The 13,046-nt window shown below is 41.3% G+C and overlaps 1 protein-coding gene across 6 annotated transcripts in view; it reads right to left on the bottom strand.

Moving 5' to 3' along the window:
• Positions 1–3,672: 3,672 nt before the first annotated feature.
• Positions 3,673–13,046, bottom strand: part of LOC101160591 (5'-AMP-activated protein kinase subunit gamma-2) — a 31,939-nt gene continuing 22,565 nt past the window's right edge. For 4 of the 6 annotated variants that reach the window (XM_004079263.5, XM_011486876.4, XM_020711114.3 and 1 more), the window contains 5 exons: positions 10,453–10,618; positions 9,150–9,187; positions 8,930–9,076; positions 8,741–8,834; positions 3,673–4,694 (listed from right to left, as the gene is read on the bottom strand). In XM_004079263.5, the coding sequence (XP_004079311.1) occupies positions 4,663–4,694; positions 8,741–8,834; positions 8,930–9,076; positions 9,150–9,187; positions 10,453–10,618 (477 nt within the window). In that variant the 3' untranslated portion in view covers positions 3,673–4,662. Of the gene's footprint in view, positions 4,695–8,647; positions 8,835–8,929; positions 9,077–9,149; positions 9,188–10,452; positions 10,619–13,046 lie in introns of all 6 variants that reach the window. The other 2 variants (XR_910464.4, XR_013650686.1) reach the window with 1 other exon arrangement.

Below are 13,046 nucleotides of genomic sequence, written 5' to 3'. Positions count from 1 at the left end.
TGTAGTGATGTGTGTGAAAAAGCAGAGGCAGGAATAGGAACAGCTTAACAGCAATATACTGTAATTTTGATATATTCTCTGTGCATATGTGAATGTAGCACTCTTGTTGCTGTAGCCTACTGTTTTTATGTCCATAATCGCAAACCCCGTAGCACTTAAAAAAGTGTACTGTGTTATGTTGTTTACTGCCAATAAGCTAGCAGGATCATATTTGTTCCTAATAAACCAGACTTCTTGAGCTAATCAGATACAAGTTGATGCTGTGTGCTCTTTCTGTTGTGTTTTTCCTCCTTGAGAGCGAGGCTGAAAGAGAATAGCAGATGTTTAGGTGATGAGGAGGGGATCAACTGTGTTCCTTTGATTATATGTTATCCATCACACTTGTGTGAGCCTGATTGTGTGTCAAAGTGACAGTCTTCTCGTGAAGGATGGTGGTGCACAGGCACGAGCCGCGCCCCACCAGACTTCAAAGCCTGTCCCCAAACGCCGCACTTGTCAGCCTCGCTGCTAAACACAAGTGCAAAGAAAAAAAAAAAACCCCAAATGCCCTGCGGCCAGGTTTTGTACACCCCCTGCCTTTTTCTCTGATCACACTAGTCTTCAAAGGCTGCAGCCCTCTCGCTGCTCCGTGGAATTTGCACAAGGCATGATGCAGTAAAACTAATGTTGGAGGAGCTGAGTGGGTGCAAGAAATTGAGGAGTGAGGAGCGGGCTTGTGGTGTGCAGCTACATCCCCGAGGAGGCCAACAGTGAGGGGAAGTTCATTTGGACTGAAGGCCCCCACCTCCCACCCCCAATCCCTCCCCCATATCTCCCCGCTCACCGTGCATATAAAATGCGTGACATGCTCTGAAGAGGAATTTTAAATCAAGTCCTGCACTTTCAAAAGAGAGTCCAGTGTGGGTGTGAAGTCAGGAAGATGGGCAGTGATGGGGGGGGGGGGGCTTTCTTTCCCTCCTTTACTTTTGGGGATACAAGGTGTAGAAGAGGCTTTCCCAGCGCTGGAGATCACAAGGGAGATTGAGAGATCAAAGCAGATTACCAGGAGGAGGCCTGGTCCGGTTTTACCCTTCATTAGGAAGTCCATCAGATCTGCACACCCCGCATTTTAAACCAACTTTACTTCCTTAAAAACTTCCTGCTCAAATCTATCCATTTCCCACAAAAGGGGTTATAAATTGCACATCTCAGAAATTATTAATCCCTCTACTGAATGAAGATATTCAGTGAGGAGGGGAGGCTCTTAAATTGTGTCTAACAGTGTCCCCTTGTGGCTCCAAAGCACACACTACACTATTCTCAATATGTGCAACTACAGCAACAAAAAAGGCAGGAAATTATTATCTTCCAAATAATCCATCATCTGATTTCACGGACTTCAAAACGCAAAAAATAAATAAAAAAGATGAATCAGCTCAGATTTCCTTCAGCCTGAAGAAGATTCTCCAAGCTGACTCCTCCAGTGGATGCAGTTGTCCATCCCTGCTCTCAAATATCCTCAGGGCAGAATGCCAGGAGGAGATAAAAGGCTTCAGGGCTCAGAGCTCAGCAGCTTACAGCCAGGCACGTCTGTGTTTTGCAAAGCACTCTCTCCATGGGTGAGATCTAAAGCTCGTGTTATGATGGAGAACAGGAGGAGAGTGTGGATGCGACAGCTTCTGAAAGCAGGAAAAACAGAACTGATCTGACTGTTTGAACTTAAGAACTTAAGACAGATGCTGTGTAACAATCTAGTTATTGGAGAGGAGAGTATTTAAGACATCTCTGAGAAATCCTGGAGTTTTTGTGACAGGAGGTTTTCCTTCAGCTCTCAGGTCAGAGCGTCTCCACTTTTACATTTTGCAAATGCAGTAAAACCCTGAATTAAATTGTAAAAAGAAAAAACACCTTCATGCATATGTAAACTTCTTTTTCCAGAAAACAGTGGAGTGCTCCCGACAGGCAGCAAAGCTGAGGTTAACAAGATTTCCTCATTTTGAATTCTCCTCTTTGGCAACTGAATAACATTTTTAAAAGCATTACTTTTTGCATATTTAAACTTTTTTTCTCAACAGATGTTTTAAACGCCAAGCTCTCAGATTTCATTGTATTTTATTGTGAAAGGCTGGGAGTGCAGCAAAGTGCTTTGGTAAATTTGGAAATACAAATCATTTTGCTTAATTTAATACCAAAGTATAAAATAACCCAGAGATGGAAGCCGGCATTTTTATTCTGTTCATTCCTAAATCATGTGATAAATAAATTTGAAAAACAAATTTAAAAGAGGAACTTTCCACAAGCAAGACATTATAAATTTGTTTTTAAAAATCTAATTCCCTTCTGAAGTACATTTAAATATCATTTAAAATTGATTCACTCCTACAGCGTTTTTACTTTTTTGTTTTTAGGAGTTATAAAAGCCAGATTAACTAATTTCTTGCATCAAATCAGCTGCTGTTGGTGCCTCAGTAATCTAAACACATTGATTTATGAGATTTCCAGCTTCACTCTTTCCAACCTGCTGCAGATTTAAAAACTCCATCGGTTTCACATGAGTAGTCTCACTGTTTGCAAGGAAAAGCCTGATTTCAGCTTTTATATTTTTAACAGGATTGTTTTCTCTTCACCCAACTCCCAATGTTAAAGTCCCTAGGATAGCACAAAGGTAATTTTAAGTTTGAAAAATAAAGTTGGCATCATTTTATAAAAGCTAGTTTTGTCTGTAAATTTGATCAGATTAGACTGCAGTAACTGTGATGGAAGTATTTGTTTATCCCTTGTGCTATAATCCTAAGCACTTTAACATTGGGAGTTGGGTCATCTAGACCCACCAGACAGTGCGCTGAACCTTTTTTCTTCAATGATTTGTGATCTTCACTGGTGTCCATGGATTACATGAAATCTTTCCACTTTTATCCACCTTTGTCATGGTAGGGAGAACACGTCAATGTAAGGATCGGGTCATCTAAGATAGCACAAGGGTTGACCTAACAATTTCACAGACTTTGTAGAAAGCTCGAGTAAACGTTTGTGCACCAGTGCTAAAAGAATCAAATGAACTGTAAGTGCTAAAAGCTCAGATAGGACCCGCAAAGCGCTTTGTTAGTAGAATCCTGTTTGTCACAGTAAAGATTTAAACTTCTGCTCCATTTGAGCTCCTCTAAATCAATCAAAACCAAACAGCACAACAAAGAAAAACTGAGCTTTGGGAGGTCACAGCCGACTTTCAATTCTTTCAGTGTTTATATGACCTCATTTAAAATTTTCTCAATTTATGCCCAAATTTGTAATACATTGCTCTTCTTTTCAAGAGCCTTGATACATTTCTGGTGTCGGATTCCACAGCAGATCCGAGGGGCCATGACACCCTGCTGCTGGATTTAGATGTGGTCTCAAGATGCTTTCAAAAACAGACGGATCAATATGGATGTGTCTTTGTCATCAATGCTGGACTCCACAAATGATTGCCTTTTATTATATGCATAATAGGTATTTCTTTTCTTTAGGCAACTTGATTAAATGTGACTTGGAAGTTCTCAGGAAGCAAAAGAAGGATGAGAAACCTACAATCCAGCTGCTGCCCTCAAAGGGAATTTCACACTTTGGTTTATAAAGAGTGTGGATTTTCAGCTTGAAATGTTTCCACAACTGTCAATTTCAGAAATAAAAAAAATTAAAAAAACAGTACTTCCATTGTACATTCAGTGTCTTTATTTCTCTGCAGCCAGAAAAAAAAATAGAAAAAGTAAAACAAAATGCACATTCATTCTGCTGAAGTATAGCTTTTCATGCTTGCACATTTACAGTACATGTTGATCTGATAGAAAGTATCGCGTAACTACACATGTTGCCACAACATATTTACAAAAATAACTTTAAACTGCAGTCTCTCTGAACGTATTCACACTTTCATAAAAATAACCCTTTTTACGGAGAGCAACAACAGGATGAGATGAGTCAACGTGGAGCTACAGCTGAAGGACACATCACTTTGCATGTTTGACAGCATTGAAGCATGAAAACCACAGAAAATAAAAGGTAGAAATGCATTATACCTCTATTAAAAAAATCTATATCTTAACACAAAAGAAAATAAACCCTTTGTGCAGTCAGTGACTGGAAAACAAATCTGTGAGAACCGCAACCTTTGCTCTTAGTTAAAAGAATCTTTTCTAAAACTTCTGCTTCCCCTGAGCTCTGCTCATCAGAACCTGTAGAAATCCTTGATTTTTAACCGTTTGAAATCACAAAAAAGAAAAACCGGCGTCCATGTTCCATCAGCACCTCCTCAGATCAATGCTGTTGTTTGAAAACTTTCATTTAAAGCTGTATTGATGAAAGAGCAACAATAAAGACTGAGCACCAATCAATATTGAGTCTTTAATGACAGTTGCAGGGGTGGTGCCGCTCTGTTGCCATTGAAGGTTCTGTATCCTCTTCCTCCTCCTCGTCATCGTCGGACCATCCTCGGTCAGCGTGTGTGCATAAACTTGTTTGACTGCATTTTGAATTGTATGTTTGCGTGTTTGATCAGTGTCGACCCTCGCTGCAGAGGTCCGCGGGACGCGACTGTGCAGGTCTCCAGCAACTCCGCGGCCCTCTGGTGGTCAGCGGGACCTCCGCACGGCTCCGCTCAGCCTCTGACTTCACTGACTCCACTAGGTAAAACGATGGAACGCCTCCTCATTCAGTCACGTTCTCCTCCTTATTGATATCTGAGGCAGAGAAAACGACAGAGAAGAAACTCATTAGATGGATTCAGCTCTGAAGGGTTTTTGTTTAAGACAGATGAAAACCCTGTTTTTGCCGTTTTTCACCTGTTCTTGTGGCATTTTTCAGATGATAGAGAACATAAACAAAGAAAATGAAGTTTAAAATTGCATTTCTGAGTTTTTCTTTGTTCAAACCGTCGTGAATCAGGAGCAGACAAAAAGTGTAGTATGTTACATAGAAGATCCGTTAGGCGGGCCACAAGCTTCATTCTGATGCATCTGCTTGCAGACAAAAAGATTCATGTACGTCATCGTTTTTCCTCGTGGGAGCCGGGTTCTGGCTCTACGCTGTACGGCTGGATAGCTCCAATTGTTGCAGAAATCAACTAATCAACTCCTGCTGCTCTGCAAAACTATGTCCAAGAAAATGACAGTTTTTTTTTATTTTGGCTAAGAACAGCATAATCCTAATTTACAAAAACCACTGGAAACGCTTTGAAAATAAAAGAGGAAGGAAGTGGGCATCTAAAGGTTGGAATCATCACCAATGTTGGGATTTAGATAAGATCTTACATAAAAGACCATAACTTACAGTGTTTTAATGTCAATACAGTAAACCTGAGATCAAAGTGCACAAATAGTCCTTTACTAAAGTCAAACCTAAACTCCAAAAACATTTCTAACAGAATATAAAAGTGTAAAATATAATCAACCTTTATCCTGTCACCATTCAGTTTATTTTAATGTACCATTCCAGGAAGAAAAGGAAAAAAAATGGAGTTTCAAAGGTTTCTGTGCCTGTAGCATTCTGAGCAGACGAAGCCTTTGTGAATGAAAGCATAAAGACGCTATCAAGTCACATAATCCCACACTGATTTTTGCTTTACTTAATAAATCCCTGAGTGCCATGTTTTCTCTGCTGCAAACTGATCGGAGGGATTTTTAACTCCACACAAAACAAACCCTTCACTTAAGTTTATCACTTCCTCTTAGACAAACACCCAGATGCAAGAAAGAAAGTAAAAAAATAAGAAAGTAAACCCTCATTTAGGGCAATGACGTTGTGACAGAATATGGATTTACTGACATGATCATTAGTCAATGCAAAAGATGAGAGTAAACGTCAAATGTTCATGAATATCTGGAGCCAAAGCTTTGCAAACAGACCGATCTGTTTACTCTCCTCAACATCGGAGCCAGACCGCCACTTCTGCACAGAAAAGTCTGACGGTTATGGATTTTTCTGCAGTTCACAGCCACCTTTGGAGAAATGAAGCTTATCCTTGATACGGGGTGGCTACTTGTTTTATTTGAACATTTTTTAAATGTATTATTCAGTTTGATGTTTGGCTGGTTTGCTTTTTTGCCCACATCGTAAAAACGACTTAATAACTCTTCAACATTTTTGTTTTTTCAGGCGTTCTGGTAATTCCCACAAAAAGCAAAAAAAAACCACTCAAATAATTGTATTGATGGCTGTAAATGATCCACTTTCCATTCTACGTCAGCTTTTGCAGAGTGACAGAGTTGTGGGCGGAACTGTTGGTATTTGACATCACAAATACAGTCTTTTTCCAACTGCATTTTATCCTGATTCACAACGATTTGAACAAAGACATAATGAGCATAATTCTCTTATATATTGTCCTCCAGCACCAGAAAAATGCCCCAAGATCATGTTAAAGCGAAAATCATTATTCTCATCAAAGTGGGTGTTTAAAATGTAAATGAGTCCCACATGCACTCTGCTCTTGCCGGCTCACCATTCCTCACAAATACTCGACAAACCAGACAGCAGCCACGTCTGAACAGTCTACAGAGACTTTGCTGACAAAAAAGGTTGACCATGACAAAACAGAAACCCACAAAAAAGCACAAAGTTGTGCCACAGGGACAGAGTCCATTACTTGCCCCTGTTCATCACCCAACAGAGTGGTTCCCCTCCTTCAAGTACAACTTTGCATGCTTTTTTTTTTTTTTTTTTTTAAATGACGCACTGTGGTCTGCATCCTGATTGGCTGGATACCACTGCTAATCAATCTCCTCTACAGAATCCATTGAGATTGTCAGATAGATCTTTGATCGCGAGCAGATCTTTGTTTTCTACGACGGAGTTTTAGGGCCAGTTTACAAAAAAACAACAACTTTTTTTTTTTAAATTACTACTTTTCAGCCGTAAATTTACGAGAAAGAAAGTCATAACTGTTAAATTACGAGATTTTAAGACGTAAATTTACGACAGAAAATCTCATAAATTTACAAGTTTTTTTCTCATAAACTTACGAGATTAAAAGTCATAGATTAACGAGAAAAAATACACCAAAGTTGTCCGTTTATCGGAGCCTAGCTTGAAGATGAAATTTGTGAGCCTTTTGTGAAGCTTTATTTCCGGATAGATTTAAAAAAGAAATTCTGAACCTTTTGATGACTCAAAATCAGATTATTGTCAGTGTTTCCGGGGTTCGGTGTCAGTAAAGTGGAGTTTCATATGATAAGGAGCTCAGAGACACGTTTGGGTGCAGAGAACCGCTGCAGCCTTTATTCTCCTTCTCATTCACACACCCTGAAGTTCATCTGTCACCTTACGTCATGAACCTGTCATCTGAACACCAATGCGGATGTAAACAGTGTTACATACGCCCACTCCTGAAGATACAGCGTCCCGTTTCAGCATAAAACAATAAAGAGGAATGAAAATAGTCTGTTATATTAGCTTTAGAACGTTGAAAATGCCAAAAAAGTGCTCCTCCTCGGACGGAAGCGTCACACAAACGTAGACATCTGGTCTTTGGTGGAGGAAGAAAGGACTGAAGTGAACAGCTGCAGGGATCCCGACGGCTTCATCGGGCTGCAGAGATTCAGCAAACCACCCATCAATAACTAAAACTTTAATAAATCATAAATCAAACAAATGAGCTTCCAGACATTTGGAAGTTTATCAATAAACATTTAGCTCACCTGTTCCATTGAGTTTAGTCGGTCTGCTCTGCTGCTGCGCGGCGTTCGTTTGCTGCTCTGTATGCTCACCTCCACTTTAATCTCTTAAATTTACGAGTTTTTTTCTCGTGGATCTACGACTTAAAATCTCAAAATTGTACTGTTTTTTTTTGGTGGCCCTAAAACTCCATCAGTTACATTCTCTAAAACTCGACTTCTTTTTCTAGGAAGGTTTGAACTCTTAGAGATTAAACAAGAGAGAAAAGTGTGACAATGTTTTGAAAAGTGTATGCCGTGTGTAGTGAGGGGTTTGACAGCTTTAGGATTATTGTAAAAGCAGTAAAGATGACTAAATAACAGACTTTTGGGGGATTATTTTTAGAACATAACTCCTGCGACAAACGAGGGAACAATGTACATCAGCTTTAATTCTTAGTTTGAGATGATATTTCAAACTGGAACAAAAGATCACATTTTTTTTTTTCCACAAACGCGAGAATTGTTATATGCAAAAAAACCAGCAAAAAACAAACAAACACTCTCCTCTAGAAGAAAATCTGAAGGAGTGGCCGTTTTAACAGATTACATGCTCCTCCACTGTGCACACAAACATTGACGTTTCTGCAGCAAACAAAAGCAGCGACAAAAGCAGCTCAAAGGAAATCAATCGCTCCGTCCACTCCAGCTGTGATCCCCGTGGTTTCACAACACAGAGGAAAAATGCACTCAACCAGCAACAGTGCAACCAAACTGAAGAGACTTTAACACAATCAGACCTTCTACTTTCTATTTCAAAATACTTTAATAAAAGATATTGTGTTCTGAAAACCTCATCTATGTTTTATTCATTTATTCTAGTAAAAAAAAAAGCAGCATTTTTATTTAAAGATTCATTTCCAGAATGGATGCAAATCTCCGCACAACGCTGCTGCACAAAACGACACCCAGCAGGACGCGGGACACACACCAAGCCTCTTTAGCCAATCAGCAGCTAAAAGTCAAACTGTTTCCATCCCTACCTGGAACAGACTTACAGGGAAGATGGAGGGACAGAGGAGCTCAGGGTCCAGGACAGAAGGAGAGTTTGGGCTAGCAATGCTGAGCATCTATACCTGCAGGGCTGAGCACCAGAGCCTGGAGGATGTCCGACAGAGAAACGATGCCCTGGATACCGGAACGTTCATCCACCACAACCAGCCGATGCACCTGGGAAAAGAAGGCGAAAACGTTGCTGTGAAAGCAGATAAAACCCGGCCGTGGATCCGTTCTAAGGACATGCACAATACAGCTTTGTGTCTCACTTCAGCCTTGACTATTCTGTCCACAATGGCTTCCATTGTTTCCATTTTATGGCACTTCACAACACCTTCAAAGTACTGGGAGCGATGCTTCAGAGCCTGCGTCACGGTTATGTCCAGGTTATTGTAGGTCTTCTCTGCAGCCAAGTTCTGCAAACAAAAAACAGTTAAAACAAACTAACAAAAGAACAAGTTAAAAACTCATAAAATACTTCAAACTTACAATCACATCAAACTTTGAGTAAATGTCCACAACTGTGCCTGCAGGTAAAGAAAACAAGTGTTTACTGATGGGGGAAATGTGAAAGCCGTGAAATGTAAAGCCGTTTAAAGACCCACTCTGATCATGTTTTGAGCTCTTTTAAAAGCGTTCCCGACATTAACCGACGCAACAAAAATGTTCAAAGTTCTCCAGCTGTACCGTTTGGAGCCAGATGCCAGCATGGACGAGGAAAACAAAGACGTACACAGATCTATTTGGCTGTTAGTGGATGCATCAGAATGGAGCCGAGCAGCATATTTTCTACGTCACAAACAGTGGCGTGCGGTGAGGCTGATGGCTGGTGAGGCACAGACTCCTCTGGAGTCAGATTGACAATTGCAAGAACTGAATATTTCAGCATTCATCCAACAGAAGGTAACAGAATATAAGATACACGCAAGAACATATTTGTCCAACTGAGAATATTTCTTTTACAGACATGGATAGAACACTCTTCTCGTGTATAAATTATTCATATATACTGTATAGAAATTAAAGTATAATACAGATGTGTTCAGCACACATTTAATTTTGAGCCTCAGTAACTATTTCTGGTGCTTTAATCAGTGCTATCAAATGTCTGTGAAAACGATCAATAAAATAATTCTTTTGGGCCTAAAATATAGTTTAACTTAAATTTTTTCCACTTACGCCCATTTTATTTTAAAAAAACAAAGATATAAAACCATGTTTGGCCTAACTTTTTGAGTCCATGCGCCAATCTTTCTCCACAAAAAGCTCTATGATCTGTTGGAAAAGTCTCCCTTATTTTCCTTTAGTTTAATGTGTGGCCAACAAAGAAAGACATCCCAGTCTGTTCTGTTTCTACTGTCTGCTCACGCCTGCCCCCTGCTGGCGATGCTCGCCTCACCGGCTCACCGCCTTTTCTCCACAATTACAGCCAGCGCTCTGAAGGCACGTCAGCTTTATAATTGAGTCCTGCAGTCAGACATGAGGCGAAGCGCTCCGGAGCCTTAGCCGGAGTTCCGCTCCGTATGTGAACGTGCAACACTCAAATTCAACTGAAAATGTATCTTTAACACAGATCACTGGAAATGATATGTACTTAATGTACGTTTTTCTATTTTACCACCTCACTGGTCACAAATACAATCATTTTCAATCTGGATTTTTTCATCTGTTCCTGATTGACAACCATCTGATTAAATGGTTACTTTTCTTCATCATTAGAAAAATACAACAAAGAAAGACTTTTATCCGAGTGGGTCTTTAATCATTAGGGTTGCAGGTTTGAGTTCCTCACCTGAGTCATCCACCACAGGCAAGGCCGACACGCGCTTCTCCACAAAGATGTTAAGCGCTTTGATGATGGGGGTGTCTGGGTGAATGTAAGCGATGTCGTGGTACGTGCCAATTCCCAGCTCACTTAGAGTCTGCTTCATGAAAGCTGGCTTTGGCATTTCATACATCTGGACAGAAAAAAACAACAACATTAAAAACAAGATGTCACGGCGTTGTTATGAAGTTACATCAGGATCAACTATAAGTGAATGAAAAACCAGATTGTAAAATTGAATGAATAATTTAAAACAAGGAAAAAACAAAAACGATTGTAACAGCTGCAGTTACTTTAAACTTTTGTTTTTTCCCTTCTCTCCCTTCTTGCTTTCAGTCCTTGATTTACGATTTCAATTCTGACTTCGCTTTTGGATATGAACCTGATTTGATGTGGGGGCGGGGCTTTGTGCCCATTGGTTACTGGGACATGATTGACATCGGGTGAAAGGTTATGGAGACGTCACTTCCGCTCCAAACACAGTGTGCTCGAGTCATCCCTTTTTGGAGAAGCATTATCACTACTGAAAATGTTCACATTTAAAATATATTTTCGCCCGCCCGCTGCTGTGCGGGTGCTGGGGGGGTCCCGGCTGCCGCTGCTGCGGTGGGGGCCTTGGTGGTGGGTGGCTGGGTTCTCTCCCTCTTTTTACATTCCATCATCCACCCCAGAAGAACATAAACACTCCCTGGAGCACAGGTGCTATCTCACCTTTGCACAAACAGTTTGCGTGTCTGGATGAAATGTTTCACGTGTGTCTAAATGCATAAGTAGACGTGTGTGAATGTTAGTGGTAGTATGTCCATGTAGACTTGTTTGTGTGCGAACACTTTTGGAGCAAACAGGTGTGTTTGTGTGTGTGTGTGTGTGTGTGGACAGGCCCCGCCCATTTCAGATTGTTCATGCATCTTATCCTGTCAGTTGTGATTATAAAGCTCCAGCAACTCGTTGCTTTCTGACGCTTCATGATCTTACCCTCGCTACTATAATCACCCTTCTACCCCCCCCTTATCTGTCATCCCTCTCTCTTCATCCCTCCTTTTCTTTTCCATCCGGTCCAACAACCAAAAAATATTTACAAATATAATTAACATGAATAAAGTTTAGCTGAAATTACAAAAGGGGTTTATTTAAATCCACCTCACTCTATCATGGACATCTTCTACCCTAACACCAGCCAACTTCATGTCCTCTGTTAAGACATCCATATATCTCCTCTTTGGCCGTCCTCTTGCCCTCCTGCCAGGCAGCTCCATCTCCAACATCCTTCTACCAATATATCCACTATCCCTCCTCTGAACATGTCCAAACCATCTCAGTCTGGCTTCTCTGACTTTGTCCCTAACACAGGCAACATGAGCCGTCCCTCTGATGTTCTCGTTCCTTATCCTGTCCAACCTGGTCACTCCTAAGGAGAACCTCAACATCTTCATCTCCGCTACCTCCATCTCAGCCTCTTGTCTCTGTCTCACTGCTACCGTCTCTAACCCATAGAGCAGAGCTGGTCTCACCACTGTCTTGTACACCTTTCCTTTGAGTCTTGCTGGCACTCTTCTGTCACACAACACTCCTGACACTTTCCTCCACCCGCTCCAACCTGCCTGCACTCGCCTTTTCACCTCTTTTCCACACTCCCCATCACACTGAACTGTTGACCCCAAGTACTTAAACTCCTGCACCTTCTTCACCTCAGCCCCCTGTAACCTAACGCTTCTACCTTGATCCCTCTCGTTCAGACACATGTATTCTGTCTTACTATGACTGACCTTCATGCCTCTTCTTTCCAGAGCAAACCTCCACCTCTCTAGCTGTTCCTCCACCTGCTCTCTACTCTCACTGCAAATTACAATGTCATCTGCAAACATCATTGTCCAGGGAGATTCCTGTCTTACCTCGTCTGTCAGCCTGTCCATCAGCATAGCAAACAAAAAAGGACTCAAAGCTGATCCTTGGTGTAGTCCCACCTCCACCTTGAACTCCTCTGTCTGACCTACAGCACATCTCACCACCGTCATACTTCTCTCATACATGTCCTGAACTACTCTGACATACTTCTCTGCCACTCCAGACGACCTCATACAGTACCACAGCTCCTCCCTCGGCACCCTGTCATACGCCTTCTCTAAATCTACGAACACACAATGCAGCTCCTTCTGACCATCTCTGTACTTTTCCATCAACATTCTCAAAGCAAAAATGGCATCAGTGGTGCTCTTACGGGGCATGAAACCATACTGCTGCTCACAGATCTCCACCTTCTTCCTAAGCCTGGCTTCCACTACTCTTTCCCACAGCTTCATTGTGTGGCTCATCAACTTTATTCCTCTATAGTTGCTGCAGTTCTGCGTGTCACCCTTGTTCTTAAAGATCGGAACCAGAACGCTTGTCCTCCATTCCTCGGGCATCTTCTCACTCTCTAAAATCCTATTGAACAACCTCGTTAGAAATTCCACTGCTGTCTCTCCTAAGCACTTCCATACCTCCACAGGTACGTCATCAGGACCAACCGCCTTTCCGCTCTTCATCCTTTTCAGAGCCTTCCTAACCTCATCCTTTCCAAT

The sequence above is a fragment of the Oryzias latipes genome, chromosome 17 (assembly GCF_053564925.1).
Source record: "Oryzias latipes strain Hd-rR chromosome 17, Olatipes_Hd-rR_3.1".
In the NCBI taxonomy this organism is placed as follows: domain Eukaryota; kingdom Metazoa; phylum Chordata; class Actinopteri; order Beloniformes; family Adrianichthyidae; genus Oryzias; species Oryzias latipes.
The sequence above is the reverse complement of the archived record's forward strand: the minus strand, read 5'-3'. Positions and strand labels throughout refer to the sequence as shown.